The following is a 27,384-nucleotide window of genomic DNA, read 5'->3' as shown; positions in this document are numbered from 1 at the left end:
ATGGAAACAAATGTCTGATTGCTGCTTCCAGATGGCCGTGGCCCAGGCCAGGGCCCGTCCTGAGAGCAAGAAGATGATATATGCCACTCTGGAATGCTTGGTAGGAAACTTTGATGCTAGTACGAACTCGGACCCAGGCGCAGAGAAACACAGCAGGCAGAGGTAAGGGTAAATCCAGAATATTTGCTTACGGTCTTCATAGCAAAACAACAAAGCAAGGGTACACAAGATCACTAAACAAGACATTAGACCTGAGCAACTGGCCCAGTCCACAGAGGAACCTAAATAGTCATCCAGCAGGTGATCCCAATAAGTCCAAAGAGGGTCACTGGGTGCTCTCCAGTGGCAACCTCAGGTATTAAACTCAAGGGAGAAAACCTGACCTGTGACACTGAACAGGCCTCTAGGCCTCTGCCGTTCCGTTCTGCCGATGCATAGAAAAACCAGCGAGATGTATATTACCCATGTCCTTTTTCATGCATGACTAAGAGAAGCATAGTATAGTGCAGTTCTTAATGTACCGTTGATAGAATGGTCTCGGAATGAGCTTGTCCAGTTTATTCTTCAGTGATTACACATTTGGCAATAGAACAGAGGGTAGAGGTGATTTATTTATTTTCCGCCGTTGTCTCATCAGGGTGCAACCTTGTCTTGTCGGCCTCTATAGCATCGTCTTCGCCTGTCGGGGACTCGAGCCTGGTCCGGGATAATCAATATGTCTTTCTCCTCAACTCATGCTGCTGAGGGAAGGATGGCTTATAATAATGGCTGTAACGGCTGGACTGCTGAGAGTTTGGCAAGGCATGGTAGGCTGTGGCAGGCTGGGAGGTTGGCAGGTCAGGGTAGGCTTTGGCAGGCTGGGAGGTTGGCAGGTCAGGGTAGGCAGGGAGGTTGGAGGGTCAAGGTGAACCCTAAGAGGCTGAGAGGCTTGTGAGGCAGATGGGGCGAAGGCTGCACTGGGATCAGGGGTATCTGGGCTTCCACCAGGCTGATGGGTCTGCTTTGTTGGTGGCATGGTCAGATGCTGACGGAGGGCATCATGTCCCTCTCTCTTGGCTGCAGCTCCACCTTTACTTCACACAGATCCTCTTGGAGGACATCATTGGACTGTGGCATTTGGTCAGTATTGTGTCTTAACTGTTCTAATGAAGCACGACTCTCTTCCTGGAAATGCCTCAACTCTTCCTTCAGTGTCTGGACAGTGTTGTTTGTTCTCCCTGAATTCTGTCATCTCCACTTCAAGAAAGGAGAGGCTAATTTGGATTAGTTTTACCAATGGTGTTTTTGGTGTGCACACAGCTGCTCCAGCTACAGGGGAGGGAGTGATCTACTGTGGGCCTCCTGTTTGGAAGCCCAGGTTTTGGGAGTTGCTGGCGTTGTTGGTAGAGACATGTCAGTTTTTACTTCATCATTCACTAGAGGTTTTATCATGTCGAACTCTTCCTCAAACAGCTCTAGACTGGCCTCAGAGCCTTGGATCATTACTGTTCAGTTATTATATATATTAATATTACATTTTGGAGATGTGTCCACATGCAATTGTCTCATGATCTTGCTTCCAGACATTTTAAGATTTTTTTGTTTGCCTTGCGCAGGGCTGCATGCCAAACATTTGGACGTTTGATGAAAAAGAAGAGATCCACCTTGATTTATTTGTCTTTTTATAACATAAATTCTTCTCTTAGGGTCTCTGGGTGCTCTTTCTATTTTTTTCCTCCCTGTTTGACTGGCAATTCCTTCTGCATATTTGATTGCAAGGTTGCTTAGCTTGGGGCTTATATATGTATCTGTCACATTTTGACCTTTATTTCCTTTGTTTTGTCATTATTTAGTATGGGCGTGAGTTGGGGTGGGCCGTCTATGTTTGTTTTTTCTATGATTTTGTGGATTTCTATGTTTCAGCCTAGTATGGTTCTCAATCAGAGGCAGGTGTTGTTAGTTGTCTCTGATTGAGAATCATACTTAGGTAGCCTGGGTTTCACTGTTTGTTTGTGGGTGTTTGTTTCCTGTGTCAGTGTTTGTGCCACACGGGACTGTTTCGGTTTGTTCACATTTATTGTTTTTGTATTTTGTGTTCATGTTGAGTTTTTCTTATTAAAACATGGACACGTACCACGCCCCATCTTGGTCTGATCCTTGCTACACCTCTTCAGAGGAAGAGGAAGAAATCAGCCATTACAGTATCCATTAGTTGATTACAGCTGGATACATTATATGTTACAGCTGGTTTGCACTTGGCTAGTTCTAGCTAGCTAGGCGTTTTGAAATGTAATCGAAGCCTTGCAACCCACTCAATTACATTTCAATTCAAATGGTTTTATTGGCATGGGAAACATATGTTTACATTGCCAAAGCAAGTGAAATAGATAATAAACAAAAATGAAATAATTATATAAAAAATGAACAGTAAACATTACACTCACAAGTTTTAAAGGAATAGACACATTTCAAATGTCATATTATGGCTATGTACTGTGTTATAAATTAAGCAATACGGCACGAAATAGTGTGGTATATGGCCATGATATATTGGCCATATGCCAAAAACCCTCAAGGTGTCTTATTGCTATTATAAACTGGTTAACAACATCATTAGAAGAGTACAAATAAATGTTTTGTCATAACCGTGGTATATAGTCTGATATACCATGGCTTTCAGCCAATCAGCATTCAGGGCTCGGACCACACAATTTATGATGATGTGCAAATAGTTAAAGTACAAAAGGGAAAATGTATAAACATAAATATGGGTTGTATTTACAATGGTGTTTGTTCTTCACTGGTTGCCTTTATCTTGTGTCAACAGGTCACAAATCTTGCTGCTGTGATGGCACACTGTGGTATTTCACCCAATAGATATGGGAGTTGATCAAAATTGGATTTGTTTTCGAATTCTTTGTCGGTCTGTGTAATCTGAGGGAAATATTTGTCTCTAATATGGTCATACACATTTGGCAGGAGTTTAGGAAGTGCAGCTCTGCTCTCTCCTCTCCTCTCTCTCGCTCTATCTCTCTATGCTCTCTACTCTCCTACTCTCGCTACTCTCTCTAATCTCTCTTTCTCTCTCTCTCTACTCTCTCTCTCCCCTTTCTCTCTCTTCTTTGCATGTTCCTCAAGGTAGAGGCATCAGACTGCTTGCAACTGACAATACTGCTTATGACTGGGATGATTAAAGGCCAACGTAATTAGATGGAAGGAAATTCATTTTGGGACTGTCATTCCCCACCACCAACACCCATTACACACACACATACTGTACACACACACATTTACTGTACACACACAGACACACACACACACACACACACACACACACACACACACACACACACACACACACACACACACACACACACACACACACACACACACACACACACACACACACACACACACACACACACACACACACACACACACACATAGCCTCCTTCCAGTTATACATTGGATTCAAGATGTTTCCTAAAATGGAAACTTGAGGTAAGGGGTCACAAGTACGACCTAGCTTTGATCACAGTATCACTCCTCCCTAAGGTTTGTCAGGCTTCACCAGTTAGCAAATCATTTCAAATAAAGACAACATGTATTATGAAATTAGATTAAGCATGGCTCCAATATGTCATTTTCCTATCTGCATATATAATGCCATAACTTTGCTTGTTTCCATTCTACACAGATGGTTGTTTTCATTGTAAATGTCTCATACCAGATTGTAATGAAATAATGTCCTAGATTATTTCATTTCCTCTCTTGTTGACGCTTTCCAAACGGCTGATCTCCTCTGCTAAGAGATAACGACCAGTCAGGAAACAGCTGCTTTACTAGATGAGAACCAAGGGAAATAAGAAGAAAACAAATAGCTCAAAAGTAAAGTAAAGTATCAGGGATTAGGGATAGAGAGATAGGGGAAGAGGAGGAGATGGGTATAGGATATTAGAGAAGAGGAGATATGGTCTTGTTTATATCCCAGAGCAGAAGATGCAGACAGTATCTGTAACAGGTTAAATGTCACAGAAGCTTTTGGAGCCTGGATAAAGGAGCTGGAGAGCGTTCTAGATGTCTGCCCTTTGTATTGCCTTGTCTTCCATCCATCTCCTATTTGTTGGGCAGAGAGAGAAGAGAGGGGAGGGGTGGAGAGAAGGGGGGTTGTATGGGGGGGAGACTTGCAAATTAAAGTAAAAGGAAAAGAAAGAAGAGGAAGAAGTGCTCTGAGCGTCTGGGAGTCCAGCATCGTGACCCGGGCTGATTTACGAACCCTCTCCTTTAATGAAATTGTTTCAGTGACAGAGTCGGTAAAAGCTCGTAATGGATTGGCTGCTCTAATGTAATGAAATTACTCCCTTTCTGACAAAAAAAATAAAGAGAAAGGGAGAGGGGGAGAAGATGAGGAGGGAGAAGAAGAGGAGGGGGAGAAGAGAAGGAGGAGGGATGCAATGTAATTAATAGAGAGCTGACAGACGGGGTGGGCTATAGCCAGCCTCTGTTCACTCTCCTTCTGCCCCCCCCGCTCTCGATTTCTCTCCTCCACTCACGGGGCAGTGTTGAGACGGGGCAGTGTTGAGAGTGAGGTGATAGGCTACAGCCAGACAGGCCACTTTAGCCAGCTGGTCCTTTCCTTCCCTGGCAGGTTGCGGTGAGGCAGAGGTGAGGGCTGAGATCTGAGTTTGTGCTGTACGCCCACTGGCTAGCCAGTAGCTACCTACCTTCAGCCCCTCCCAGCCACCTCCCTCACCATACCCAGCCACTGGCACTCCTCCTCCTGCAGCCCCCCAGTACCCTAAACCCCCACGTCTGCAGACAGACCTTCCGCTGACTCCTGTCTCTCATCCCTCCGCAGGCAACTGGACAGCAACCACATAAGCTGCATCGAAGATGGAGCCTTCCGAGCCCTCCGTGATCTGGAGATACTGTGAGTCCCCCTCCTCCTCGTACCCTTCTTCCTCTCCTCTCTTCTGCAGGGACCGAACCTGCTCTTCCCTTTCTTCTCTTCTTTTCTCTATCTCTATGTCTCTCAATCTCTCCATCTCTCTCACTATCTGTCTGTTTCTATCTCTCCTTCTCAGTCTCTCTCTCTATCTCAATCTCTCTATCTCTCTCTCTATATATATATATATATATATATATATATATCTCTATTGCTCTATCTATTTATCTCTCTATCTCTCTCTCTCTCTCTATATATATATATATATATATATATATATATGTCTCTCTATCTCCCTCTATCTATATCTCTTATCTCTCTAACTCTCTACTGTCTCTCTTCTGTTTTCTTCACTGTATTTCTCTGTCTTCTGTTCCCTGTGTGTTTTCTGTTGAATGTCTTTGAAGGGTAAAGTGTGTTGAATGTGAAGCTGCAGCAGCGCGGCGTACCTACCTGTGCATGCTGCTAGCGACAGCAGTGATCACCCTCCTGAGGTGTTAGTCCGTCCGCTGTGTGCCTTGTGTTTCTCCGTATCGACTGTGTGACCACCACGATTTTACACAGGATCATTGTCATTCTGTGCTGCATTGTGACATTGAGCTGCTAGCTAGCGCCTCGCCAGGTGTTGTATTTGTTGGTCACTTTTCCAAGCATCCTCTCTCTGTGCATTGTTGCCTGTTAAAACTGTTTCTGCAGTCATCTACTGTGGTGTAATATACACTATTTCCCCTAGAGAACCAAGAACATTCAGGAAATAGCTTACTTCATTGAATGAGCTACAGGTTTACTGTAGCTTGTGTCTGGCATCGTGCACACAGTGTAAAGCTTTAAACCAGACAGACACTGGTGAGCTGCTGCTGTACTGCATCATGGTGTCTGAAACTCTTACTGAGGCTAAGGCTGTTTCTGGGGGTCTAATCCAGTCTGGTCTGGTCTGGTCCAGTCTGGTCTGGTCTGGTCCAGTCTAGTCTGGTCCGGACTGGTCTGGTCCAGTCTAGTCTGGTCCAGTCTGGTCTGGTCCAGTCTGATATGGACTGGTCTAGTCTGGTCTGGTCTGGTCCAGTCTGGCCTGGTCTGGTCCAGTCTAGTCTGGTCCGGTCTGGTCTGGTCCAGTCTGGTCTAGTCCAGTCTGATATGGACTGGTCTAATCTGGTCCGGTCTGGCCCAGTCTGGTCTGGTCTGTTCCAGTCTGGTGTGGTGCAGTTTGGTCTGTTCCAGTCGAGTCTGGTCTAGACTGGTCTAGTCTGGTCCGGTCTGGCCCAGTTTGGTCTGATCTGGTCTGTTCCAGTCTGGTCTGGTGCAGTCTGGTCTGGTCCAGTCGAGTCTGGTCTGGACTGGTCTAGTCTGGTCTTGCCTGGTCTGGGTTACAGGGGAGGGAGGTACATGCCCCTGCAGCATCTGATGTCCTGGTGCAGAGGAGTTCACTGGGGGCACCTCCAGTTCTCCAACCTCCAGACCTCCAGTCTTCCAGCCCTCCAGCCTCTGCAAAGGTAAAGCCTTGGGGAGGAGAACTGGAATGAATATGATAGGACAGCACAGGACAGGACAACATAACTGGGAGAGAAAGATAGGGATTTCATTTCCCAGACACCACCCCATCCATCAGCTCATCGGCAGGGCACTAAATGCCATTGTCATCCGCACTGTTAGAGCAGGGAGGCTGTTCATTTTGAGTGTCCTCCTCCCCTTGTCCCAGCCCTGCTTCAGCTGGACTGGCTGTTCATTTTGAGTGTCCTCCTCCCCATGTCCTAGCCCTGCCTCAGCTCTTAGAGAAGGTAGTGATGGTTTTATGACCACAGCAAAAAAATGGCATGATGGAGATGAGATGGCATTAGAGTTGGCTGACCACGCCAGGCATAAATGTCAGTGTGTGTGGATTCAGTTTTTATTAGTAATACAGCACTTCCTCCTGCTCGACCACAGCCATTACAAAAGTGTCTATTAGTGGAGAATGTGAAGATGTAAATACATGTTGTTTAAAGGTGCTAATTCCACCATATGTCCATGCAGCTGGAACATAGATAATTGGACTGGAGCACCAGGAAGGTGCTGTGATAGAAACCCATCATTTTAATTAGGTCATGCTCTCTTGGTAGATTAGGCTTTTTCTTTGAGCAATGTTCTCTCTTTTAATATAAAACAAAGTGTTGAATTGTATGGTGGCGTACCTAACACATTTTCTGAATAGATACGGGAGCTGAATGTGTCTTAATGCACAGGCCTATATCTGTTCCCCAGTGTAACAGTGGTGAATTGAAATTACAATTGGTTCCTGTCCATGGTGCAGAAGATGTCCATTTCTGCTGATAGCCAAAGTATTTGTACGTGTGCTGTCTTGTATTCTTTGAATTGAACTCATAGATGAGAACCTCTCTATTTCATGCTATATGATCAAAGGGTATCACTGGTATCGCTGGTATCACTGGTGTCACTGGTAACGCTGGTATCACTGGTAACGCTGGTATCACTGGTAACGCTGGTATCACTGGTGTTACTGTATCACTGGTGTTACTGTATCACTGGTATCACTTTATCACTGGTATCACTTTATCACTGGTATCACTTTATCACTGGTACCTCTGTATCACTGGTACCACTGTGTCACTGGTATCACATTATCACTGGTATCACTTTATCACTGGTATCACTTTATCACTGGTACCTCTGTATCACTGGTATCACTGTGTCACTGGTATCACTTTATCACTGGTATTACTTTATCACTGGTATCACTTTATCACTGGTACCTCTGTATCACTGGTACCACTGTGTCACTTGTACTTCTGTATCACTGGTATCACTTTATCACTGGTATCACTTTATCACTGGTACCTCTGTATCACTGGTATCACTTTATCACTGGTATCACTTTATCACTTTATCACTGGTACCTCTGTATCACTGGTATCACTGGTATCACTTTATCACTGGTACCTCTGTATCACTGGTATCACTGTGTCACTTGTACCACTGTGTCACTGGTATCACTTTATCACTGGTATCACTTTATCACTGGTATCACTTTATCACTGGTACCTCTGTATCACTGGTATCACTTTATCACTGGTATCACTTTATCACTGGTACCACTGTGTCACTTGTATCACTTTATCACTGGTATCACTTTATCACTGGTATCACTTTATCACTGGTACCACTTTATCACTGGTATCACTTTATCACTGGTACCTCTGTATCACTGATACCACTGTGTCACTTGTACCTCTGTATCACTGGTATCACTTTATCACTGGTACCTCTGTATCACTGGTATCACTTTATCACTGGTACCTCTGTATCACTGGTATCACTGTGTCACTTGTACCTCTGTATCACTGGTATCACTTTATCACTGGTACCTCTGTATCACTGGTACCACTGTGTCACTTGTACCTCTGTATCACTTTATCACTGGTACCTCTGTATCACTGGTATCACTTTAATCACTGGTACCTCTGTATCACTGGTACATCTGTATCACTTGTACCTCTGTGTCACTGGTATCACTTTATCACTGGTACCTCTGTATCACTGGTATCACTTGTATCACTGGTACCTATGTGTCACTGGTACCTCTGTATCACTTGTACCTCTGTGTCACTGGTATCACTTTATCACGGTTACCTCTGTATCACTGGTATCACTTGTATCACTGGTACCTATGTATCACTGGTACCTCTGTATCACTTGTACCTCTGTGTCACTGGTATCACTTGTATCACTGGTACCTCTGTATCACTGGTATCACTTGTATCACTGGTACCTCTGTATCACTGGTATCACTGTATCACTGGTACCTCTGTATCACTGGTATCACTTTATCACTGGTACCTCTGTATCACTGGTATCACTTTATCACTGGTACCTCTGTATCACTGGTATCACTTTATCACTGGTACCTCTGTATCACTGGTATCACTTGTATCACTGGTACCTCTGTATCACTGGTATCACTTGTATCACTGGTACCTCTGTATCACTGGTATCACTTTATCACTGGTACCTCTGTATCAATGGTATCACTGTATCACTGGTATCACTGTATCACTGGTATCACTTTATCACTGGTACCTCTGTATCACTGGTATCACTTGTATCACTGGTACCTCTGTATCACTGATATCACTGTGTCACTTGTACCTCTGTGTCACTGGTACCTCTGTATCACTGGTATCACTGTGTCACTTGTACCTCTGCATCACTGGTACCTCTATATCACTGGTATCACTGTATCACTGGTACCTCTGTATCACTATATCACTGGTACCTCTGTATCACTGGTATCACTGCACTAAAATCGTACCTTTCTGGGTATCTTTAATGTATTCTTCTATTTGATCTGGCAGGGCAACTATCGGTGCCCTCTACAAGAGCCTCCGGTAAAAGAGGAACAAGCTAAGATAATGTATCATTGATGTAACAAACTCTCCGTGACCAGCCGTGTTTGTTCCAGATTCTTCCAGATTGTAAGACCACCGTGTTTTTGATTAATATTGTGGAGAACAACATTGTTACATATTAGGAAATATGTGTTTTGTCTGGGAAGGGAAAGCCCAACAAAGAAAATGGGGAATTTTTATGTATGAAAATGGAAACTGGTTGACCAAATTATTTCCCAGACACAGTCAGATGGACAGCTTTTTATTGAAGCTGTCAATAAAAGTGTCAGTTTTATCAGCTCTCCTTTGTAGTTTGATCTCAACATATTGGGACCAAATACCCTTTTAAAAACAGAAATCGGGGTGGTGGACACATTTTATGTTTCTAATCACAATGTTCATTAAACTTGAAATCAAAAAGAAGAACAGCATCTGACATCAGATTTAACAAGTCATTTAAAAGAGTTCATTCATATTGATGCATAGATGGCTGGCTCACATAGAAAATAACAAATACAAAAGCCTTAGCTTATTTCTCCTGAGAAGAATGTCTTATACAATCACGTCAACTCGATGTTAGATGTTAAGCATTCCCTCAAGTTGCTAATGAATAAGAACTGATTTAGTGGAGGGCACTAACGCTAAATAGGCTTCCATAATGAGTGCAGCTCCGTGACTTCAAATGACTGAATACAGTTTAACGCTTGCCAAGTTACACAAAATAAACGATTGGCTCTTTCTGGTGATGAATTGTAATTTGGATTTAACATAACTGTGGTAATGACTGAACTAATAACTTCAAAGTTATCTCGGACATTTTCTCATGTTGGGCGTGCCTTGCATCTCAATGAAATGGAGAAAGGTCTGGAGCCAGCCGAGCACACTGCATGGTGGGACAACATACAGCCTGGTGGGAGGATGGATGGCTGGGGGGATAAATGGGTGGAAGGGTTGGATGGTTGGAAGGGTTGGATGGGTGGAAGGGATTGATGGGTGGAGGGGATAGATGGGTGGAGGGGATAGATGGGTGGAGGGGATCGATGGGTGGGGGATAGATTGGTGGAGGGGATAGATGTGTTGAAGGGTTGGATGGGTGGAAGGTTTGGATGGGTGGAAGGGTTGGCTGGGTGGACGGGTTGGATGGATGGGGGATAATATAATAATAATAATATATGCCATTTAGCAGACGCTTTTATCCAAAGCGACTTACAGTCATGTGTGCATACATTCTACGTATGGGTGGTCCCGGGAATCGAACCCACTACCCTGGCGTTACAAGCGCCATGCTCTACCAACTGAGCTACAGGGTGGAGGGGATAGATGGGTGGAGGGGATAGATGGGTGGAGGGGATAGATGGGTGGGGGATAGATGGGTGGAGGGGATAGATGGGTGGAGGGGATAGATGGGTGGGGGATAGATGGGGGGAGGGGATAGATGGGTGGAGGGGATAGATGGGTGGAGGGGATAGATGGGTGGGGGATAGATGGGTGGAGGGGATAGATGGGTGGAGGGGATAGATGGGTGGAGGGGATAGATGGGTGGAGGGGATAGATGGGTGGGGGATAGATGGGTGGGGGTAGATGGGTGGAGGGGATAGATGGGTGGAGGGGATAGATGGGTGGAGGGGGATAGATGGGTGGGGGATAGATGGGTGGAGGGGATAGATGGGTGGGGGATAGATGGGTGGAGGGGATAGATGGGTGGAGGAGATAGATGGGTGGAGGGGATAGATGGGTGGAGGGGATAGATGGGTGGGGGATAGATGGGTGGGGGTAGATGGGTGGAGGGGATAGATGGGTGGAGGGGATAGATGGGCTAATGTGCCACTGATTCTTTGATGATTATTCATAGGAGGGTTTCAGCTCTAAGGACATTTGATTATAATAAATTCAGCTTTTTATCTCAAGATCTCCTTGAAGATACTTGTCAAATGTGAGTTGCATCAGGCAGATGAATTCTGTTGTTTTTTTAAATCAGATTTTCACATTTGAATTAATCAAAATAGTAGCATTGTATTAGAACACTGATTAAGCAAATGTTCCCCTTAATTTACTGGTGCTAAATTTTATTTTTCATCTTTACTGAGTAAAATGATACTATTGAGAACTAGAAACTATAATGATGAAATATGAATTATAGTATGATATAAATGATAATTGATTGGTAGATTTGGGGGTAGAAAGTTTTAAATCATTGGTTAAAGTTGTCCCAAACCTAATCAAGTCTGAAATGCTCTTTGAGAAGCCAAAGAGCATTTCAGACTTGCCTGCAGGTCATATTTGGAAACCCTCGTGTTCTTACCAGAGTGGTGCATGTCCGTTTTCCATCTCCCCCCTCCTGCTGCACTCTCCAGAGTGCTGAATATTTTATGACCACTTTTTGTACAGAAATATCTGGCTCTCAATGAACGCTACTCTCTTTATTTTTGTACCGTCCGACCAGGGTCTGTCATTTTTTATGAGTGGAAGTGCAGCTGAGACAGTTCCTTGCTACAGTATCTCAAGGTTACTTCCACGTCTTCACACATTGATAAGAAGTTTTCACATTACCACGTACGACAGCCCCTCCCCTCGCCCATGCCAAACACTCATCTTTCAGTGTGTGCACTCTGCATTTTCCTGACAGGTTGGCCGGGACCTCTTTATTCCAACTAGAGTGAGTTAGTTACTCCATAACCGTCTGAATAGAGACATAGACTGCTGGTGTTAATACTGTGATTCCCCAGGCTTGTCTGATACTGCATTCTGCTTTATTACTGTTATTTTACCAAAGCATTCTTTCCCTTGGAGGTTACCGATGACCTCTTTAATATGAATGGACTTTAATGATGTTTTGGACCCGCTGGTGAGGGAAAGCACCTCTTTCACACAAAGACCCATGGTACACCAAATGACACCATCCAGGGGGGCGCACCACTCCCACCGCCCCTCCATCCCCGACTCGTTGCATATTGCCTTTGGACGTAACCCTGTGTTGTGTATTTGAACTGTTAAAATACATTGTTGGACTTGGTTGTGATGTGACTGGAGATCCAGACTGAATGGAAGCTATATGGTGAGTGTGTTAGCATGGTTTAGTGGGTGAGGTGGAGGAGTCCTGTCACGTTATATGTAGTGTGTTAGCATGGTTTAGTGGGTGAGGTGGAGGAGTCCTGACACGTTATATGTAGTGTGTTAGCATGGTTTAGTGGGTGAGGTGGAGGAGTCCTGACACGTTATATGTAGTGTGTTAGCATGGTTTAGTGGGTGAGGTGGAGGAGTCCTGACACGTTATATGTAGTGTATTAGCATGGTTTAGTGGGTGAGGTGGAGGAGTCCTGTCACGTTATATGTAGTGTGTTAGCATGGTTTAGTGGGTGAGGTGGAGGAGTCCTGACACGTTATATGTAGTGTATTAGCATGGTTTAGTGGGTGAGGTGGAGGAGTCCTGACATGTTATATGTAGTGTGTTAGCATGGTTTAGTGGGTGAGGTGGAGGAGTCCTGACATGTTATATGCAGTGTATTAGCATGGTTTAGTGGGTGAGGTGGAGGAGTCCTGACATGTTATATGTAGTGTGTTAGCATGGTTTAGTGGGTGAGGTGGAGGAGTCCTGTCACGTTATATGTAGTGTGTTAGCATGGTTTAGTGGGTGAGGTGGAGGAGTCCTGACACGTTATATGTAGTGTGTTAGCATGGTTTAGTGGGTGAGGTGGAGGAGTCCTGTCACGTTATATGTAGTGTGTTAGCATGGTTTAGTGGGTGAGGTGGAGGAGTCCTGACATGTTATATGTAGTGTGTTAGCATGGTTTAGTGGGTGAGGTGGAGGAGTCCTGACATGTTATATGTAGTGTGTTAGCATGGTTTAGTGGGTGAGGTGGAGGAGTCCTGTCACGTTATATGTAGTGTATTAGCATGGTTTAGTGGGTGAGGTGGAGGAGTCCTGACATGTTATATGTAGTGTGTTAGCATGGTTTAGTGGGTGAGGTGGAGGAGTCCTGTCACGTTATATGCAGTGTATTAGCATGGTTTAGTGGGTGAGGTGGAGGAGTCCTGTCACGTTATATGTAGTGTGTTAGCATGGTTTAGTGGGTGAGGTGGAGGAGTCCTGACATGTTATATGTAGTGTGTTAGCATGGTTTAGTGGGTGAGGTGGAGGAGTCCTGTCACGTTATATGTAGTGTGTTAGCATGGTTTAGTGGGTGAGGTGGAGGAGTCCTGTCACGTTATATGTAGTGTGTTAGCATGGTTTAGTGGGTGAGGTGGAGGAGTCCTGTCACGTTATATGTAGTGTGTTAGCATGGTTTAGTGGGTGAGGTGGAGGAGTCCTGACATGTTATATGTAGTGTGTTAGCATGGTTTAGTGGGTGAGGTGGAGGAGTCCTGACATGTTATATGCAGTGTATTAGCATGGTTTAGTGGGTGAGGTGGAGGAGTCCTGACACGTTATATGCAGTGTGTTAGCATGGTTTAGTGGGTGAGGTGGAGGAGTCCTGTCACGTTATATGTAGTGTGTTAGCATGGTTTAGTGGGTGAGGTGGAGGAGTCCTGTCACGTTATATGTAGTGTGTTAGCATGGTTTAGTGGGTGAGGTGGAGGAGTCCTGTCACATTATATGTAGTGTGTTAGCATGGTTTAGTGGGTGAGGTGGAGGAGTCCTGTCACGTTATATGTAGTGTGTTAGCATGGTTTAGTGGGTGAGGTGGAGGAGTCCTGTCACGTTATATGTAGTGTATTAGCATGGTTTAGTGGGTGAGGTGGAGGAGTCCTGTCACGTTATATGTAGTGTGTTAGCATGGTTTAGTGGGTGAGGTGGAGGAGTCCTGTCACGTTATATGTACTGTGTTAGCATGGTTTAGTGGGTGAGGTGGAGGAGTCCTGTCACGTTATATGTAGTGTGTTAGCATGGTTTAGTGGGTGAGGTGGAGGAGTCCTGACATGTTATATGTAGTGTATTAGCATGGTTTAGTGGGTGAGGTGGAGGAGTCCTGTCACGTTATATGTAGTGTGTTAGCATGGTTTAGTGGGTGAGGTGGAGGAGTCCTGTCACGTTATATGTAGTGTGTTAGCATGGTTTAGTGGGTGAGGTGGAGGAGTCCCGACACGTTATATGTACTGTATTAGCATGGTTTAGTGGGTGAGGTGGAGGAGTCCTGACATGTTATATGTAGTGTGTTAGCATGGTTTAGTGGGTGAGGTGGAGGAGTCCTGACATGTTATATGTAGTGTATTAGCATGGTTTAGTGGGTGAGGTGGAGGAGTCCTGTCACGTTATATGTAGTGTGTTAGCATGGTTTAGTGGGTGAGGTGGAGGAGTCCTGTCACGTTATATGTAGTGTGTTAGCATGGTTTAGTGGGTGAGGTGGAGGAGTCCTGTCACGTTATATGTAGTGTGTTAGCATGGTTTAGTGGGTGAGGTGGAGGAGTCCTGTCACGTTATATGTAGTGTATTAGCATGGTTTAGTGGGTGAGGTGGAGGAGTCCTGTCACGTTATATGCAGTGTATTAGCATGGTTTAGTGGGTGAGGTGGAGGAGTCCTGACACGTTATATGCAGTGTATTAGCATGGTTTAGTGGGTGAGGTGGAGGAGTCCTGACATGTTATATGTAGTGTGTTAGCATGGTTTAGTGGGTGAGGTGGAGGAGTCCTGACACGTTATATGTAGTGTATTAGCATGGTTTAGTGGGTGAGGTGGAGGAGTCCTGACACGTTATATGTAGTGTGTTAGCATGGTTTAGTGGGTGAGGTGGAGGAGTCCTGACACGTTATATGTAGTGTGTTAGCATGGTTTAGTGGGTGAGGTGGAGGAGTCCTGTCACGTTATATGTAGTGTATTAGCATGGTTTAGTGGGTGAGGTGGAGGAGTCCTGTCACGTTATATGTAGTGTGTTAGCATGGTTTAGTGGGTGAGGTGGAGGAGTCCTGTCACGTTATATGTAGTGTGTTAGCATGGTTTAGTGGGTGAGGTGGAGGAGTCCCGACACGTTATATGTAGTGTATTAGCATGGTTTAGTGGGTGAGGTGGAGGAGTCCTGTCACGTTATATGCAGTGTATTAGCATGGTTTAGTGGGTGAGGTGGAGGAGTCCTGTCACGTTATATGTAGTGTGTTAGCATGGTTTAGTGGGTGAGGTGGAGGAGTCCCGACACGTTATATGTAGTGTATTAGCATGGTTTAGTGGGTGAGGTGGAGGAGTCCTGTCACGTTATATGCAGTGTATTAGCATGGTTTAGTGGGTGAGGTGGAGGAGTCCTGTCACGTTATATGTAGTGTGTTAGCATGGTTTAGTGGGTGAGGTGGAGGAGTCCTGTCACGTTATATGTAGTGTGTTAGCATGGTTTAGTGGGTGAGGTGGAGGAGTCCTGTCACGTTATATGTAGTGTGTTAGCATGGTTTAGTGGGTGAGGTGGAGGAGTCCTGTCACGTTATATGCAGTGTGTTAGCATGGTTTAGTGGGTGAGGTGGAGGAGTCCCGACACGTTATATGTACTGTGTTACCATGGTTTAGTTTGTGAGGTGGAGGAGTCCTGACACGTTATATGTAGTGTGTTAGCATGGTTTAGTGGGTGAGGTGGAGGAGTCCCGACACGTTATATGTACTGTGTTACCATGGTTTAGTGGGTGAGGTGGAGGAGTCCTGTCACGTTATATGTACTGTGTTAGCATGGTTTAGTGGGTGAGGTGGAGGAGTCCTGACACGTTATATGTAGTGTGTTAGCATGGTTTAGTGGGTGAGGTGGAGGAGTCCTGTCACGTTATATGTAGTGTATTAGCATGGTTTAGTGGGTGAGGTGGAGGAGTCCTGACACGTTATATGCAGTGTGTTAGCATCGTTTAGTGGGTGAGGTGGAGGAGTCCTGTCACGTTATATGCAGTGTATTAGCATGGTTTAGTGGGTGAGGTGGAGGAGTCCTGTCACGTTATATGCAGTGTATTAGCATGGTTTAGTGGGTGAGGTGGAGGAGTCCTGTCACGTTATATGCAGTGTATTAGCATGGTTTAGTGGGTGAGGTGGAGGAGTCCTGTCACGTTATATGTAGTGTGTTAGCATGGTTTAGTGGGTGAGGTGGAGGAGTCCTGTCACGTTATATGTAGTGTGTTAGCATGGTTTAGTGGGTGAGGTGGAGGAGTCCTGACATGTTATATGTAGTGTGTTAGCATGGTTTAGTGGGTGAGGTGGAGGAGTCCTGTCACGTTATATGTAGTGTGTTAGCATGGTTTAGTGGGTGAGGTGGAGGAGTCCTGTCACGTTATATGTAGTGTGTTAGCATGGTTTAGTGGGTGAGGTGGAGGAGTCCTGACATGTTATATGTAGTGTGTTAGCATGGTTTAGTGGGTGAGGTGGAGGAGTCCTGTCACGTTATATGTAGTGTGTTAGCATGGTTTAGTTTAGTGGGTGAGGTGGAGGAGTCCTGTCACGTTATATGTAGTGTGTTAGCATGGTTTAGTGGGTGAGGTGGAGGAGTCCTGACACGTTATATGTAGTGTGTTAGCATGGTTTAGTGGGTGAGGTGGAGGAGTCCTGACATGTTATATGTAGTGTATTAGCATGGTTTAGTGGGTGAGGTGGAGGAGTCCTGTCACGTTATATGTAGTGTGTTAGCATGGTTTAGTGGGTGAGGTGGGTGAGGTGGAGGAGTCCTGTCACGTTATATGTAGTGTATTAGCATGGTTTAGTGGGTGAGGTGGAGGAGTCCTGTCACGTTATATGTAGTGTGTTAGCATGGTTTAGTGGGTGAGGTGGAGGAGTCCTGTCACGTTATATGTAGTGTGTTAGCATGGTTTAGTGGGTGAGGTGGAGGAGTCCTGACACGTTATATGTAGTGTATTAGCATGGTTTAGTGGGTGAGGTGGAGGAGTCCTGTCACGTTATATGTAGTGTGTTAGCATGGTTTAGTGGGTGAGCATGGTTGATGTAGTGTGTTAGTGGGTGAGGTGGGTGAGGTGGAGGAGTCCTGTCACGTTATATGTAGTGTATTAGCATGGTTTAGTGGGTGAGGTGGAGGAGTCCTGTCACGTTATATGTAGTGTGTTAGCATGGTTTAGTGGGTGAGGTGGAGGAGTCCTGACATGTTATATGTAGTGTGTTAGCATGGTTTAGTGGGTGAGGTGGAGGAGTCCTGTCACGTTATATGTAGTGTGTTAGCATGGTTTAGTGGGTGAGGTGGAGGAGTCCTGTCACGTTATATGTAGTGTGTTAGCATGGTTTAGTGGGTGAGGTGGAGGAGTCCTGACATGTTATATGTAGTGTGTTAGCATGGTTTAGTGGGTGAGGTGGAGGAGTCCTGTCACGTTATATGTAGTGTGTTAGCATGGTTTAGTGGGTGAGGTGGAGGAGTCCTGTCACGTTATATGTAGTGTGTTAGCATGGTTTAGTGGGTGAGGTGGAGGAGTCCTGACACGTTATATGTAGTGGTTTAGTGGGTGAGGTGGAGGAGTCCTGACATTATATGTAGTGTGTTAGCATGGTTTAGTGGGTGAGGTGGAGGAGTCCTGTCACGTTATATGTAGTGTGTTAGCATGGTTTAGTGGGTGAGGTGGAGGAGTCCTGACACGTTATATGCAGTGTATTAGCATGGTTTAGTGGGTGAGGTGGAGGAGTCCTGTCACGTTATATGTAGTGTGTTAGCATGGTTTAGTGGGTGAGGTGGAGGAGTCCTGTCACGTTATATGCAGTGTATTAGCATGGTTTAGTGGGTGAGGTGGAGGAGTCCTGTCACGTTATATGTAGTGTGTTAGCATGGTTTAGTGGGTGAGGTGGAGGAGTCCTGACACGTTATATGCAGTGTGTTAGCATGGTTTAGTGGGTGAGGTGGAGGAGTCCTGTCACGTTATATGCAGTGTATTAGCATGGTTTAGTGGGTGAGGTGGAGGAGTCCCGGCACGTTATATGTAGTGTGTTAGCATGGTTTAGTGGGTGAGGTAGAGGAGTCCCGACACGTTATATGTAGTGTGTTAGCATGGTTTAGTGGGTGAGGTAGAGGAGTCCTGACACGTTATATGCAGTGTGTTAGCATGGTTTAGTGGGTGAGGTAGAGGAGTCCTGACACGTTATATGCAGTGTGTTAGCATGGTTTAGTGGGTGAGGTGGAGGAGTCCTGTCACGTTATATGTAGTGTGTTAGCATGGTTTAGTGGGTGAGGTGGAGGAGTCCTGACACGTTATATGTAGTGTGTTAGCATGGTTTAGTGGGTGAGGTGGAGGAGTCCTGACACGTTATATGTAGTGTGTTAGCATGGTTTAGTGGGTGAGGTGGAGGAGTCCTGACACGTTATATGTAGTGTATTAGCATGGTTTAGTGGGTGAGGTGGAGGAGTCCTGACATGTTATATGTAGTGTGTTAGCATGGTTTAGTGGGTGAGGTGGAGGAGTCCTGACATGTTATATGTAGTGTGTTAGCATGGTTTAGTGGGTGAGGTGGAGGAGTCCTGTCACGTTATATGTAGTGTGTTAGCATGGTTTAGTGGGTGAGGTGGAGGAGTCCTGTCACGTTATATGTAGTGTGTTAGCATGGTTTAGTGGGTGAGGTGGAGGAGTCCTGTCACGTTATATGCAGTGTATTAGCATGGTTTAGTGGGTGAGGTGGAGGAGTCCTGTCACGTTATATGTAGTGTATTAGCATGGTTTAGTGGGTGAGGTGGAGGAGTCCTGACACGTTATATGTAGTGTATTAGCATGGTTTAGTGGGTGAGGTGGAGGAGTCCTGTCACGTTATATGCAGTGTATTAGCATGGTTTAGTGGGTGAGGTGGAGGAGTCCTGTCACGTTATATGTAGTGTGTTAGCATGGTTTAGTGGGTGAGGTGGAGGAGTCCTGACACGTTATATGTAGTGTGTTAGCATGGTTTAGTGGGTGAGGTGGAGGAGTCCTGACACGTTATATGTAGTGTGTTAGCATGGTTTAGTGGGTGAGGTGGAGGAGTCCTGACACGTTATATGCAGTGTATTAGCATGGTTTAGTGGGTGAGGTGGAGGAGTCCTGTCACGTTATATGTAGTGTGTTAGCATGGTTTAGTGGGTGAGGTGGAGGAGTCCTGACACGTTATATGTAGTGTATTAGCATGGTTTAGTGGGTGAGGTGGAGGAGTCCTGTCACGTTATATGTAGTGTGTTAGCATGGTTTAGTGGGTGAGGTGGAGGAGTCCTGTCATGTTATATGTAGTGTGTTAGCATGGTTTAGCATGGAGGAGTTGACATGTTATATGGTGTGTTAGCATGGTTTAGTGGGTGAGGTGGAGGAGTCCTGACACGTTATATGTAGTGTGTTAGCATGGTTTAGTGGGTGAGGTGGAGGAGTCCTGTCACGTTATATGTAGTGTATTAGCATGGTTTAGTGGGTGAGGTGGAGGAGTCCTGTCACGTTATATGTGTGTGTTAGCATGGTTTAGTGGGTGAGGTGGAGGAGTCCTGTCACGTTATATGTAGTGTGTTAGCGTTATATGTAGTGTGTTAGCATGGTTTAGTGGGTGAGGTGGAGGAGTCCTGTCACGTTATATGTAGTGTGTTAGCATGGTTTAGTGGGTGAGGTGGAGGAGTCCTGACATGTTATATGTAGTGTGTTAGCATGGTTTAGTGGGTGAGGTGGAGGAGTCCTGTCACGTTATATGTAGTGTGTTAGCATGGTTTAGTGGGTGAGGTGGAGGAGTCCTGTCACGTTATATGTAGTGTGTTAGCATGGTTTAGTGGGTGAGGTGGAGGAGTCCTGACATGTTATATGTAGTGTGTTAGCATGGTTTAGTGGGTGAGGTGGAGGAGTCCTGACATGTTATATGTAGTGTGTTAGCATGGTTTAGTGGGTGAGGTGGAGGAGTCCTGTCACGTTATATGTAGTGTGTTAGCATGGTTTAGTGGGTGAGGTGGAGGAGTCCTGACACGTTATATGTAGTGTGTTAGCATGGTTTAGTGGGTGAGGTGGAGGAGTCCTGTCACGTTATATGCAGTGTATTAGCATGGTTTAGTGGGTGAGGTGGAGGAGTCCTGTCACGTTATATGTAGTGTGTTAGCATGGTTTAGTGGGTGAGGTGGAGGAGTCCTGTCACGTTATATGTAGTGTGTTAGCATGGTTTAGTGGGTGAGGTGGAGGAGTCCTGTCACGTTATATGTAGTGTGTTAGCATGGTTTAGTGGGTGAGGTGGAGGAGTCCTGACACGTTATATGTAGTGTGTTAGCATGGTTTAGTGGGTGAGGTGGAGGAGTCCTGACACGTTATATGTAGTGTATTAGCATGGTTTAGTGGGTGAGGTGAGGTGGAGGAGTCCTGTCACGTTATATGCAGTGTATTAGCATGGTTTAGTGGGTGAGGTGGGTGAGGTGGAGGAGTCCTGTCACGTTATATGTAGTGTGTTAGCATGGTTTAGTGGGTGAGGTGGAGGAGTCCTGACACGTTATATGTAGTGTGTTAGCATGGTTTAGTGGGTGAGGTGGAGGAGTCCTGACACGTTATATGTAGTGTATTAGCATGGTTTAGTGGGTGAGGTGGAGGAGTCCTGACACGTTATATGTAGTGTATTAGCATGGTTTAGTGGGTGAGGTGGGTGAGGTGGAGGAGTCCTGTCACGTTATATGTAGTGTATTAGCATGGTTTAGTGGGTGAGGTGGGTGAGGTGGAGGAGTCCTGACACGTTATATGTAGTGTGTTAGCATGGTTTAGTGGGTGAGGTGGGTGAGGTGGAGGAGTCCTGACACGTTATATGTAGTGTGTTAGCATGGTTTAGTGGGTGAGGTGGAGGAGTCCTGACACGTTATATGTAGTGTATTAGCATGGTTTAGTGGGTGAGGTGGAGGAGTCCTGACATGTTATATGTAGTGTGTTAGCATGGTTTAGTGGGTGAGGTGGAGGAGTCCTGTCACGTTATATGTAGTGTATTAGCATGGTTTAGTGGGTGAGGTGGAGGAGTCCTGTCACGTTATATGCAGTGTATTAGCATGGTTTAGTGGGTGAGGTGGAGGAGTCCTGACATGTTATATGTAGTGTGTTAGCATGGTTTAGTGGGTGAGGTGGAGGAGTCCTGTCACGTTATATGTAGTGTGTTAGCATGGTTTAGTGGGTGAGGTGGAGGAGTCCTGTCACGTTATATGTAGTGTGTTAGCATGGTTTAGTGGGTGAGGTGGAGGAGTCCTGACATGTTATATGTAGTGTGTTAGCATGGTTTAGTGGGTGAGGTGGAGGAGTCCTGTCACGTTATATGTAGTGTGTTAGCATGGTTTAGTGGGTGAGGTGGAGGAGTCCTGACACGTTATATGCAGTGTGTTAGCATGGTTTAGTGGGTGAGGTGGAGGAGTCCTGTCACGTTATATGTAGTGTGTTAGCATGGTTTAGTGGGTGAGGTGGAGGAGTCCTGTCACGTTATATGTAGTGTGTTAGCATGGTTTAGTGGGTGAGGTGGAGGAGTCCTGTCACGTTATATGTAGTGTGTTAGCATGGTTTAGTGGGTGAGGTGGAGGAGTCCTGACACGTTATATGTAGTGTATTAGCATGGTTTAGTGGGTGAGGTGGAGGAGTCCTGACATGTTATATGTAGTGTATTAGCATGGTTTAGTGGGTGAGGTGGAGGAGTCCTGACACGTTATATGTAGTGTATTAGCATGGTTTAGTGGGTGAGGTGGGTGAGGTGGAGGAGTCCTGTCACGTTATATGTAGTGTATTAGCATGGTTTAGTGGGTGAGGTGGGTGAGGTGGAGGAGTCCTGTCACGTTATATGTAGTGTGTTAGCATGGTTTAGTGGGTGAGGTGGAGGAGTCCTGACACGTTATATGTAGTGTGTTAGCATGGTTTAGTGGGTGAGGTGGAGGAGTCCTGACACGTTATATGTAGTGTATTAGCATGGTTTAGTGGGTGAGGTGGAGGAGTCCTGACACGTTATATGTAGTGTATTAGCATGGTTTAGTGGGTGAGGTGGGTGAGGTGGAGGAGTCCTGTCACGTTATATGTAGTGTATTAGCATGGTTTAGTGGGTGAGGTGGGTGAGGTGGAGGAGTCCTGACACGTTATATGCAGTGTATTAGCATGGTTTAGTGGGTGAGGTGGAGGAGTCCTGTCACGTTATATGCAGTGTATTAGCATGGTTTAGTGGGTGAGGTGGAGGAGTCCTGTCACGTTATATGTAGTGTGTTAGCATGGTTTAGTGGGTGAGGTGGAGGAGTCCTGTCACGTTATATGTAGTGTGTTAGCATGGTTTAGTGGGTGAGGTGGGTGAGGTGGAGTCCTGACACGTTATATGTAGTGTGTTAGCATGGTTTAGTGGGTGAGGTGGAGGAGTCCTGACACGTTATATGTAGTGTATTAGCATGGTTTAGTGGGTGAGGTGGAGGAGTCCTGACATGTTATATGTAGTGTGTTAGCATGGTTTAGTGGGTGAGGTGGAGGAGTCCTGTCACGTTATATGTAGTGTATTAGCATGGTTTAGTGGGTGAGGTGGAGGAGTCCTGACACGTTATATGTAGTGTATTAGCATGGTTTAGTGGGTGAGGTGGAGGAGTCCTGTCACGTTATATGTAGTGTGTTAGCATGGTTTAGTGGGTGAGGTGGAGGAGTCCTGACATGTTATATGTAGTGTGTTAGCATGGTTTAGTGGGTGAGGTGGAGGAGTCCTGACACGTTATATGTAGTGTATTAGCATGGTTTAGTGGGTGAGGTGGAGGAGTCCTGTCACGTTATATGTAGTGTGTTAGCATGGTTTAGTGGGTGAGGTGGAGGAGTCCTGTCACGTTATATGTAGTGTGTTAGCATGGTTTAGTGGGTGAGGTGGAGGAGTCCTGACATGTTATATGTAGTGTGTTAGCATGGTTTAGTGGGTGAGGTGGAGGAGTCCTGACATGTTATATGTAGTGTGTTAGCATGGTTTAGTGGGTGAGGTGGAGGAGTCCTGACATGTTATATGTAGTGTGTTAGCATGGTTTAGTGGGTGAGGTGGAGGAGTCCTGACATGTTATATGTAGTGTGTTAGCATGGTTTAGTGGGTGAGGTAGAGAGTCCTGAGTCCTGACATGTTATATGTAGTGTGTTAGCATGGTTTAGTGGGTGAGGTGGAGGAGTCCTGTCACGTTATATGTAGTGTATTAGCATGGTTTAGTGGGTGAGGTGGAGGAGTCCTGACACGTTATATGCAGTGTATTAGCATGGTTTAGTGGGTGAGGTGGAGGAGTCCTGACATGTTATATGTAGTGTGTTAGCATGGTTTAGTGGGTGAGGTGGAGGAGTCCTGACACGTTATATGTAGTGTGTTAGCATGGTTTAGTGGGTGAGGTGGAGGAGTCCTGACATGTTATATGTAGTGTGTTAGCATGGTTTAGTGGGTGAGGTGGAGGAGTCCTGACATGTTATATGTAGTGTGTTAGCATGGTTTAGTGGGTGAGGTGGAGGAGTCCTGACATGTTATATGTAGTGTGTTAGCATGGTTTAGTGGGTGAGGTGGAGGAGTCCTGACATGTTATATGTAGTGTGTTAGCATGGTTTAGTGGGTGAGGTGGAGGAGTCCTGTCACGTTATATGCAGTGTATTAGCATGGTTTAGTGGGTGAGGTGGAGGAGTCCTGACATGTTATATGCAGTGTATTAGCATGGTTTAGTGGGTGAGGTGGAGGAGTCCTGTCACGTTATATGCAGTGTGTTAGCATGGTTTAGTGGGTGAGGTGGAGGAGTCCTGACATGTTATATGTAGTGTGTTAGCATGGTTTAGTGGGTGAGGTGGAGGAGTCCTGTCACGTTATATGTAGTGTGTTAGCATGGTTTAGTGGGTGAGGTGGAGGAGTCCTGACATGTTATATGTAGTGTATTAGCATGGTTTAGTGGGTGAGGTGGAGGAGTCCTGTCACGTTATATGTAGTGTGTTAGCATGGTTTAGTGGGTGAGGTGGAGGAGTCCCGACACGTTATATGTAGTGTATTAGCATGGTTTAGTGGGTGAGGTGGAGGAGTCCTGTCACGTTATATGCAGTGTGTTAGCATGGTTTAGTGGGTGAGGTGGAGGAGTCCTGTCACGTTATATGTTGTGTGATACCACAGTTTTGGTTGTGATTTTTTCTTATGTATTTTTTGTAAATTAACCCGGTCAAAAATATGTTTTTGCTATTCGGTGCTTTTGGTTTGGCTGGTCTTTACATGCTAGTTAAGTCAGTCAGTTGTACCTTTTTGAAGCGAGAGTTGGCGTTTCTAGGGATTGATGTGACCCGACCCAGTCGAGGTCTCCTTGCCCCTCGGCCCGTATCCTCTCTGACCTCTCTGTTGCCTATATCATAAACACTGCTGATGCTTCATCATGATTAATGCTTTTATGCTGCCAGGGAGAGGGATGCCCAGTCATAGCTCACAGAGAAGCATGTAACCCAGAGAGAGAGGGAGAGAAGAGAGAGGGAGAGAGTAGAGATAGGGAGAGAAGAGAAGAGAGAGTGGGAAAGACAGAGTAGAGAGAGAGAAGAGAGAGGGAGAGAGTGGAGAGAGGGGGAGCGAGGGTAGAGAGAGGGAGAGACAACGTAGAGAGAGGGAGAGGGTAGTGAGAGAGGAGAGAGGGGAGCGAGGGTAGAGAGGGGGAGACAGTAGAGAGAGAGAAGAGAGAGTGGAGAGAGGGGGAGCGAGGGTAGAGAGAGGGAGAGAGGGGAGAGACAAAGTAGAGAGAGGGAGAGAGTAGAGAGAGAGAAGAGAGAGTGAGAGAGGGGGAGCGAGAGTAGAGAGAGGGAGAGAGTACAGAGAGAGAAGAGAGAGTGGAGAGAGGGGAGAGACAAAGTAGAGAGAGAGAAGAGAGAGGGAGAGAGTAGAGAGAGGGAGAGACGAGAAAGAGAGAGAGGGGGAGAGAGAGTAGAGAGAGGAGAGAAGAGAAGAGAAGAGAGAGGGAGAGGGAAGAGACAGTCAGTGGTTGAGGAATCAGTGTGAATCAGATATTCCATGCATTTTTAAGCACCAGCACCAGTACTGTATGCCTCCCACAGGACACATCAGTCTTTATGTCGCAGTGTGGTCTGATTGAAAGGTTGCCTTCAGCCATTACAACAGTCTGTATGTGTCAAATAACAGGGAGAGATAACTAGAAGACAGAGAGAGAGAGAGAGAGAGAGATACACTGAAACACAGTAAGAGTAGGATGGATTAGAGTAAGAGGTGTTGGGGGGGGGGCTATCATTTGCTCACAAATAGCACTTTTGAGCACAGGAAATTGCCTTGCCACCAGACTCTGCCTTTTGCAATATCACTGGGAGGTTGGGAAGTGTGGCTGAGCCAAAGCAGCGCAGTGGTGGTAGGAAGCAGGAAGTTAGAGGAGTGGAGAGATGGGCTGAGAGAGAAACAACCCCACCAACCCTCCACGCAGCTTAGATTCAATCTGTCCTCATTTAAGGTGTAATGACCTCATCAATGACTCGGTACTCATGTCTCTCTCTTTCTCTCTGTCTGTATGTCCGTCCTCCCTGTCTCTCTGTCTGTATGTCCGTCCTACCTGTCTCTCTGTCTGTATGTCCGTCCTCCCTGTCCCTCTGTCAGTATGTCCGTCCTCCCTGTCCCTCTGTCTGTATGTCCGTCCTCCCTGTCTCTCTGTTTGTATGTCCGTCCTACCTGTCTCTCTGTCTGTATGTCCGTCCTCCCTGTCCCTCTGTCTGTATGTCCGTCCTACCTGTCTCTCTGTCTGTATGTCCGTCCTACCTGTCTCTCTGTCTGTATGTCCGTCCTCCCTGTCCCTCTGTCTGTATGTCCGTCCTACCTGTCTCTCTGTCTGTATGTCCGTCCTACCTGTCTCTCTGTCTGTATGTCCGTCCTCCCTGTCCCTCTGTCTGTATGTCCGTCCTCCCTGTCTGTCTGTATGTCCGTCCTACCTGTCTCTCTGTCTGTATGTCCGTCCTACCTGTCTCTCTGTCTGTATGTCCGTCCTACCTGTCTCTCTGTCTGTATGTCCGTCCTACCTGTCTCTCTGTCTGTATGTCCGTCCTCCCTGTCCCTCTGTCTGTATGTCCGTCCTACCTGTCTCTCTGTCTGTACGTCCGTCCTCCCTGTCCCTCTGTCTGTATGTCCGTCCTCCCTGTCTCTCTGTCTGTATGTCCGTCCTACCTGTCTCTCTGTCTGTATGTCCGTCCTACCTGTCTCTCTGTCTGTATGTCCGTCCTACATGTCTCTCTGTCTGTATGTCCGTCCTACCTGTCCCTCTGGCTGTATGTCCGTCCTACCTGTCTCTCTGTCTGTATGTCCGTCCTCCCTGTCTCTCTGTCTGTATGTCCGTCCTACCTGTCTCTCTGTCTGTATGTCCGTCCTCCCTGTCTCTCTGTCTGTATGTCCGTCCTACCTGTCCCTCTGTCTGTATGTCCGTCCTACCTGTCTCTCTGTCTGTATGTCCGTCCTACCTGTCTCTCTGTCTGTATGTCCGTCCTACCTGTCTCTCTGTCTGTATGTCCGTCCTCCATGTCCCTCTGTCTGTATGTCCGTCCTCCCTGTCTCTCTGTCTGTATGTCCGTCCTACCTGTCTCTCTGTCTGTATGTCCGTCCTACCTGTCTCTCTGTCTGTATGTCCGTCCTACCTGTCTCTCTGTCTGTATGTCCGTCCTACCTGTCTCTCTGTCTGTATGTCCGTCCTCCCTGTCCCTCTGTCTGTATGTCCGTCCTCCCTGTCTCTCTGTCTGTATGTCCGTCCTACCTGTCTCTCTGTCTGTATGTCCATCCTACCTGTCTCTCTGTCTGTATGTCCGTCCTACCTGTCTCTCTGTCTGTATGTCCGTCCTACCTGTCCCTCTGGCTGCAACTGAGTACCCTCCATCTGCCACAGAACCTTCACCTGAATCCTCCTCATCTGCTATTTTTCTCATCCCCCCTCCCCCCTCTCTTGTCTCCCCTCCTCTCCCCCTCCACCCTCCTCTCCCCTACTTTCTCCACGCTCCTCTAGCAGAAGCCACAAAGCATGTCTCTATTGGATAACATCGCTGGGGTTTCAATGTCCAAATGCCAAGTGCCTTACTGTTGTGGTTTTTCTCTCATAAGCCCTCACTTAGACACAAACCACATGGATTTAGAGCTGCAGATCATGTTATTTCTCTGTACAGCCTCTGCAGGTTTATTTCAATTAGCAGGATAACATCTGATTGCGTCTGTGTGCTTTAGCTGAACCCTCCACGCTGAACAGAACAAAGGC

At 46.2% G+C, this 27,384-nt stretch overlaps 1 protein-coding gene across 1 annotated transcript in view; it reads left to right on the top strand.

The window, feature by feature from the left end:
• LOC118375671 (slit homolog 3 protein-like) overlaps window positions 1-27,384 on the top strand; it is a 501,749-nt gene that overhangs the window by 277,608 nt on the left and 196,757 nt on the right. Inside the window, exon 7 of the mRNA XM_052488085.1 lies at window positions 4,838-4,909. Coding sequence (XP_052344045.1) covers window positions 4,838-4,909 — 72 coding nt within the window. The remainder of the gene's footprint in view (window positions 1-4,837; window positions 4,910-27,384) is intronic.

Source organism: Oncorhynchus keta, chromosome 30, assembly GCF_023373465.1.
Source record: "Oncorhynchus keta strain PuntledgeMale-10-30-2019 chromosome 30, Oket_V2, whole genome shotgun sequence".
In the NCBI taxonomy this organism is placed as follows: Eukaryota; Metazoa; Chordata; class Actinopteri; order Salmoniformes; family Salmonidae; genus Oncorhynchus; species Oncorhynchus keta.
Note: the sequence above shows the minus strand (reverse complement) of the source record. Positions and strands in the feature narration are given on the sequence as shown.